At 43.3% G+C, this 8185-nt stretch overlaps 1 protein-coding gene across 1 annotated transcript in view; it reads left to right on the forward strand.

The window, feature by feature from the left end:
• The window catches only part of LOC122560734 (probable helicase with zinc finger domain), a 396873-nt gene that overhangs the window by 256881 nt on the left and 131807 nt on the right, over nt 1-8185 (forward strand). Inside the window, exon 22 of the mRNA XM_043711726.1 lies at nt 32-245. Coding sequence (XP_043567661.1) covers nt 32-245 — 214 coding nt within the window. The remainder of the gene's footprint in view (nt 1-31; nt 246-8185) is intronic.

The raw sequence follows: 8185 nt of genomic DNA on the forward strand, positions 1-8185 counted from the left end.
AAAGTACTTACTGGGATTGTTCATTTTGTAGGAAAATTTGGGAGCATTTCATCTTCGTTTGTCACAAAAATGGAAGCCTCCACGGAGCCACCTTACATGAGATCAAGACACAGCTTGACAACTTGGAACTCAGCAGAGGATGTGTGCTCAACCCCCTGGCTCCTGAATTCATTCCTCGAACCATTCCAAATTTTACAGCTTTTTCTGTCAGACTCCAGGCGTCACCAGCAAAGACTTGTTCTCAGGTAAAACCCATTCTCATATGTGCATTTTGCTGCAGTAGCAGAGATGAATAAACCAATGTTGACAATATGCACTTACCAATAAAAAGAGTAGCTGTTGTGTCCACTAGTTTTCGTAATTTATAAAATTGATTTGGATATGAATTTAGGAGGTATTTGCAGATGACACCAAAATTGGTGGTGTAGTGGACAGTGAAGAAGGTTGTCTCAGAGCACAATGGGAACTTGATCAGATGGGCTGAGGCATGGCAGATGGAGTTTAATTTAAATAAATATGAGGTGTTGCATTTTGGTAAGGCAATTCAGGGCAGGACTTACACAGTTAATGGTAGGGCCCTAGTGTGGGTTGCCAAACAAAGAGACCTAAGGGTGTATGTGTATAGTTCCTTAAAAGTGGAGTCGCAGGTAGACAGGGTGGTGAAGAAAGTGTTTGACACGCTTACCTTCAGTTGTCAGTGCACTGAGCATAGGAGTTAGGATGTTATGTTGCACCTGTACAGGATACTGGTGAGGCCACTTTTGGAATACTGCATTCAATTCTGATCTCCCTGCTACAGGAAATACGTTGTTAAATTTGAGAGGGTTTAGAAATGATTTACAAGGATATTGCCAGGATTGGAGGGTTTGAGCTTCAGAGGAGAGGCTGAATAGACTGGGACTTTTTCCCTTGGAGTGTTGGAGACTGAGGGGTGACCTTGTAGAGTTTTATAAAATCATGAGGGGCATGGATAGGGTTAATAACCAAGGTCTTTTACCCAGGTTAGGGGAGTCCAAAACTAGAGGGCATGTGCTTATGGTGGGGGGTGGGGGGGAGGGAGCTAGGTATAAAAAGCATCTGAGGGGCAATTTTTTCACACAGATGGTGCTGTATGTATGGAGTGAGCTGCCAGAGCAGGTGGTAGAGGTAGACACAATTATGTCATTTAAAAAGGCATCTGGAAGGGTACATGTATAGGGAGATTTAGAGGGATATGGGCCAAATGCTGGAAAACGGGACTGGATCAGATTGGGATATCAGGTCAGTGCAGATGATGAGTTGGACATCTCATTCCATGCTCTATGACTCTATTCAGGGTTCATGCTGTGCAGTGCATTATGCAATGACAAAAAGAGTGGTTCTTCTGCTGTGCTGTAAGATGTATGTTCAGAAATAGAGATGGATTGCAAACCCATTGAAATGTATTAGACCTGTGCTTAATCTAAAAGAATGAGGCTGCAAAGAAAGATACATGAATGACAGCTTGATCAAACAATATGTTCTCAGACAAAATGATTGTGCCTACAGATCCCAGAAGGACTGCTGATCAGATAAGTTTTTTTTGTTAAAGGCATCATTTTGTTGGCCTTCTAAAACATATTTGAAGTCTGAAGCTGCCAATTTTCATGTTAACATCACCTTTGGGTCAAGGAATGCTTTAATACACTTTCTCTTGTGTTGTATTTATCTCAGACTCCGCCCTCTCCTTCCTAGACCTCTCCATTTCTATCTCGGGCGACCGACTCAACACAGACATTTACTACAAACCGACCGACTCCCACAGCTACTAGATTACACCTCCTCCCACCCTGCCCCCTGTAAAAACGCCATCCCATATTCCCAATTCCTTTGCCTCCACTGCATCTGCTCCCAGGAGGACCAATTCCACTACCGAACATCCCAAATGGCCTCCTTTTTCAAAGACTGCAATTTCCCCTCCGACGTGATCGACGATGCTCTCCACCGCATCTCCTCCACTTCCCGCACCTCCGCCCTTGAACCCCGCCCCCTCCAATCGCCACCAGGACAGAACCCCACTGGTCCTCACTTTCCACGCCACCAACCTCCGGATACATCGTATCATCCTCCCTTATTTCCGCCACTTCCAAACGAGCCCACCACCAGGGAAAAATTTCCCTCCCCACCCCTATCAGCATTCCGGAGAGACCACTCCCTCCGTGACTCCCTCGTCAGGTCCACACCCCCCCACCAACCCAACCTCCACTCCCGGCACCTTCCCCTGCAACCGCAAGAAGAGCAAAACTTGTGCCCACACCTGCCCCCTCACTTCCCTCCAAGGCCCCAATGGATCCTTCCATATCCGTCGCAAATTCACCTGCACCTGCACACACATTATTTACTATATCCGCTGCACCCGATGTGGTCTCCTCTACATTGCGGAGATAGGCCGCCTACTTGCAGAATGTTTCAGGGAACACCTCTGGGACACCCGTACCAACCAACCCAACCGCCCAGTGGCTGAACACTTTAACTCCCCCTCCCACTCCGCCAAGGACATGCAGGTCCTTGGCCTCCTCCATCGCCAGACCCTGACCACACGACACCTGGAGGACTCCTTCCACCTATCGTATTCCCAGCGCCCCTCCCCCAAATCCCCTTCCCCCTACCTTTTATCTCAGCCCGCTTGGCACACCTTCCTCACTCCTGAAGAAGGGCTTATGCCCGAAACGTCAATTCTCCTGCTCCTCGGATGCTTCCTGGCTTGCTGTGTTTTTCCAGCACCACATTTTTCTACTCTGGTCTCCAGCATCTGCAGTCCTCACTTTCTCCTGTTGTATTTACATGTTTGGTTTAATCCCATGACTACAATCTGAGTGTGCACTACATAATAGCAGTAGTGAGTTGAAAATGTGTTGCTGGAAAAGTGCAGCAGGTCAGGCAGCATCCAAGGAGCAGGAGAATCGACATTCCGGGCATGAGCCCTTCTTCAGAAAGGGCCTCTGATCTCCAGCATCTCCAGTCCTCACTTTCTCCTAGAAGGTAATAGCAGTAGTACAAACATTAAACTGTATGTCAGATTAAGATAGGAGAATTGGTGACTGTAATGATTTAAACATAGGAACAAGAATAAGCCATTTAACTCCTTGACCCTGCTTTGCTATTCAATATCATCATGGATGATCATAGAGCTCAATACCCTGATCCTGCTCTCCTCCAATATCTCTTGATCTCTTCAGCCACAAGAGCTATATTTACCTCCTTCTTGAAAACACAATATTTTGGCCACAACCACTCCTCATCTCAGTCTAAAAGGTTTATCCCTTTTCTTTAAACTATAACACCTAGTTCTAGACTCACCTACCATCATCCTGCATTGAATCTGTCTAGTGTTGGTGATTGTTGCTATTGTGCACCTCTCTGATTTCTCACATTTAATCCTCGATTATGAATAAGATTTTTTTAAATGGGGCCACAGAGAGACCAAGTGGGGAGTTCTTGGACTAAGGGGGACAAGACCGTGTCGAGGTATGCAGAGATGAGTTCGGTGGGGCAGGAGCAGGCTGAGACAATGGGTTGGCCAGGGCAGTCAGGTTACAGGGACTGGATGTCCATTCTCCAGTTTCCTCATTTTCCCTCCCCCCACCTTGTCTCAGTCAAATCCCTCGAACTCAGCACTGCCTTCCTAACCTGCAATCTTCTTCCTGACCTCTCCGCCCCCACCCCCACTCCGGCCTATCACCCTCACCTTGATCTCCTTCTACCTATCACATTTCCAACGCCCCTCCCCCAAGTCCCTCCTCCCTACCTTTTATCTTAGCCTGCTGGACACACTTTCCTCATTCCTGAAGAAAGGCTCATGCCCGAAACATCGATTCTCCTGCTCCTTGGATGCTGCCTGACCTGCTGCGCTTTTCCAGCAACACATTTTCAGCTCTGAATCCACATTATAAACTTGATTGAATCATTCTTCTCCAAAATAACTCTAATTACAAGCATCTGTCTGAAAGAAATCTTTGTTTCCAACTTACAACTTTAGGCACCATCCTTTGCTTCCACTATAAATAGATTAGATTAGATTACTTTACAGTGTGGAAACAGGCCCTTCGGCCCAACAAGTCCACACCGACCCGCCGAAGCGCAAACCATCCATACCCCTACATTTACCCCTTACCTAACACTACGGACAATTTAGCATGGCCAATTCACCTGACCTGCACATCTTTGGACTGTGGGAGGAAACCGGAGCACCCGGAGGAAACCCACGCAGACACTGGGAGAATGTGCAAACTCCACACAGTCAGTCGCCTCAGGCGGGAATTGAACCCGGGTCTCTGGCGCTATGAGGCAGCAGTGCTAACCACTGTGCCACCGTGCCGCCCACCAAGTAGATTCATAGCAAGATGTAGAGGTCAAGATCAAGATAGATGTACCTTATTATATAGAGCATATTGACTTCATTAGTCTTCCCCTCTCATTTCCCATCCAGTGTTACAGATACTCCATTTCTAAAGTCTTTTTAAAAATCATCATGCTCATACAGGTTATGGCACATCTCCGTGGCAACTGGGATTTAAACCCAGAGCTGTAGTTCAGAGATAGCGATGCTATCACTGAGCCACAAGGTCCTTAGCTTCCTGATTGAATGGATATCTTTAATCATCCTGTTCAGACATATTGTAATACACTTCTGGAGCAGATGGGACTTGAACCTGAGTTGTCTGGCTCAGAGGTAGGGCCACTACCATTGCACCACATGAATTCCCTGATTATGTGTGTTCAGATAACTAATAGCCCACATCTGTTCCTTATTTACCTTACATTTTGACATTAATAAAGTTTCATGATGTGTTGCTTTATATCTAAACTATTCAAAATCTTCAAATAGATTTCATTCAGTAGTTCACACCATATATTGTCAATCCTGTGTATTAAACGCTATTCTGGTGTGCACCTGTGTCTTTGTGTATGCCTCAGCACCATGACACTGGATTTTTAATTTGATCATCACAATGTTTGTTAGATTGAAAAGCTTTCAAACCAAATGTGTGCTGGCATGATGCCTTAAGCACTGTCATCTTAAATTATTCTTGAGATTTAAAAAGAAAACGTTGAAGAAAGGCTGTTGCCTCAGATCTTTTAAAAAAACTAATATTGCTTATGGTTTAAGAGATGCATGTGAAATATAGTGGAGACTCAAAATAGAATAAGAAGGTTTTTTAATCTAATTGTTTAGTCACTGGTTCTTTTCTTTGAAATATTAATAGCACAGGCTATGATTCAAAAACATTCCCACCTGTCTCTCCAAACTTTGGCCTGCAAAGCATTCAAATGCTTTATTTGACTGTCAGTCACATTTCTTCTCTCTGTATTTTTATCAAAGAGCCACAGATGGCAAGTGTATAGATGACCTTGAGCAGTGTAGGCCTGTTGCAATTCTCTGCCTCAGTTGATGGCTCTCTAAGCTTATATTGAGCTCTAATTAAGAGTGTATATTGATCACCAGAATGAAAAAATGGTAATTGATGGCAACTCATTAATCTGTCTGTGGAATTAAAATGTGCAAATAAAAAACAGGTTGCATAGACAGTTTTCAGCTGTTTGTTGACGCTGTGAGGAAGTGTACTTAATGTCTATCGCTTGCTTAGTGTTTTGGGTGTGTGTCTATTCCAGAGGACACAATTTTAAACCTGGTCATTTCAAATATTTTATAACAAGAATGATTGACATTGACTTAGCACACAGCACAGGCTGCACAGGTGTATTCAATGTGCTGCCACCATTATGAATTCAAAGTTTTTGGGGGGTTCCCTTCTACCAATAAATAATCAATAGTCTATCCTCAGTTAAACTAAATTCAATATATTCGTCATTAAGCATAAACTTATCTAAATACAACAATTCATGGAGGTGAAGCAGCTACAATATACCAAAAGAGACAATTATTTCACTTTAGTTTGAACCTGGTTTATGCTTGGATGCAATTTGGAGTTTGAATTCCAGGTAGGGGAAGGGAATGGCATATATTTTCACATGTGGAAGTAAACCTGTTTGAGATTTCAGCTTTCTGTAAAAGAGAAACTGATCATCTCAAACCTTTGCACAATTTCCAACCTATTGTTTCTCCACCTCATCCCACAGACAGTAAGAGAGAGACAGACATGGTTAGCTCCTGGCTGTCAGCCAGATGTCATTGACCAAAAAAGGATGAGGACCTGTGTAGCTGTGGGTAATGTTCTTTGTGGTGGCATGGAGTTGGAATAGAAATGATGCCCTCAAAAAGACTATCCACAAACAATTCATTAGCTAATCTGTAAATATTAAGCATTTGACTTAAGTAAAGCATCCAAGTCGAAAGAGTGTTTTGGAAATTGTACACAGAAGAAAGGTAGTAGTGCCTGATGAGGAAATCTAATTTATTAAATTAATTCTTGATGCACTGTCACTAGGAAGTAAAATTGACAAAAATTAATTGAATTGTCACTGAGCAATGTGAAGGTAGATTATTATGAAATAGCAAGGGGCATAATTGCCTTATGATTGGCACAAGTCCAGCTCAATGAATTACTGTTTGAAAGGCTATTTACTTGGGACTTTGGAAGTCAGGATATTGGGTATAGTGAGGGAAGAGGTGCTGTTTGATTCTCCGACATAGCAAGGAATAGTCCAAGAGAGGGAGAGGGATGCATGAGCAGAAGCCCAGAGACATTAATTGGGTTAGCAGGTATATAATTGTTAACTAATTAGTTAATCCATGCTATGGCAAAATAGATTGTATATTTGGACAGGGGACATGATAATTTATAGAAAATGAGCCAGAGACATTAATTGGGTTAGCAGGTATATAATTGTTAACTAATATATTATATATTAACTAATTAGTTAATCCATGCTATGGCAAAATAGATTGTATATTTGGACAGGGGACATGATAATTTATAGAAAATGAGCTTCCCAAGCAAATAAATCTCCAGGAGATGTCTCCAACTTTTATCTCTTTGACTCAGAGTCATGAGCAAGTTGGAAAAACTAACACATAAAGGAGGGAGAAATTTCTGGACTATTTTATCCAGAATACAATCATGCCCTCGAGGAAAGCACAAGTTCAGGAAAAGAAAGGAGTGACTGATGGAAGCCCTGGGGGGAATTAGAGCAAATTAAGAAAGAAACCCTGCAGTCTCAGACCTTTTTGAACAGTTTCTGACATACTTATTGCCTGTGAGGACAGGAGGAAAACCCACAGGGAGGACAGCTTTCAGATCACTATGACTCACATAGTTGTCTTTTGATGTAAGGGTGGGGACCATGGAACGGCAGAATGGAAAATGGGATAGCATTAGGTCCTCTGATTAGAGGATAGGTAGTGGCTTCTCCAAACAAAAATGAGTATTCCCAAGTTTGTGTTGCATACCCATTGCCAGCTTAAGGGATATCTCACAGTGTCTGGAAAGAAACTTAGAAAGAGAAAGGGTAAATTCAGTTATCATGGTCCACATTGGAATAAGCATTGGATGTAACAAAAAGGAGAAGGTCCTGCTCCAAAATGAAAAGCAGGACCTTGCAAGTAATAGTCTGAGCATTGTTCTCTGAACCACATGCAAATTAGGCATAGGAGCAAGAAATAGAATTAATACCTGGCGATAGAGTCATAGAGAGGTACAGCACGGAAACAGACCCTTCAGTCCAAGCCAACCAGATATTCCAATCCAATCCAGTCCCACCTGCCAGCACCTGGCCCATATCCCTCCAAACCCTTCCTATTCATATCCCCATCCAGATGCCTTTATTAAATGTTGCAATTGTACTAGCCTCCACCACATCCTCTGGCAGTTCATTCCATACACATACCACCCTCTGCGTGAAAAAGTTGCCCCTTAGGTCTCTTTTATATCTTTTCCCCTCTCACTCTAAACCTATGCCCTCTAGTTCTGGACTCCCCCAACCCAGGGAAAAGACTTTGTCTATTTATCCTATCTATGCCCCTCATCATTTTATAAACCTCTATAAGATCACCCCTCAGCCTCAGTCCAGGGAAAACAGCCCTAGCCTATTCAACCTCTCCCTATAGCTCAACTCCTTCAACCCTTGCAACATCCTTGTAAATCTTTTCTGAACCCTTTCAAGTTTCACAACATCTTTCCACAATATTCCAACAGTGGCCTAACCAATGTCCTGTACAGCCACAACATGACCTCCCAACTCCTGTACTCAATACTCTGACCAATAA

Source organism: Chiloscyllium plagiosum, chromosome 21 (assembly GCF_004010195.1).
Source record: "Chiloscyllium plagiosum isolate BGI_BamShark_2017 chromosome 21, ASM401019v2, whole genome shotgun sequence".
In the NCBI taxonomy this organism is placed as follows: Eukaryota; Metazoa; Chordata; class Chondrichthyes; order Orectolobiformes; family Hemiscylliidae; genus Chiloscyllium; species Chiloscyllium plagiosum.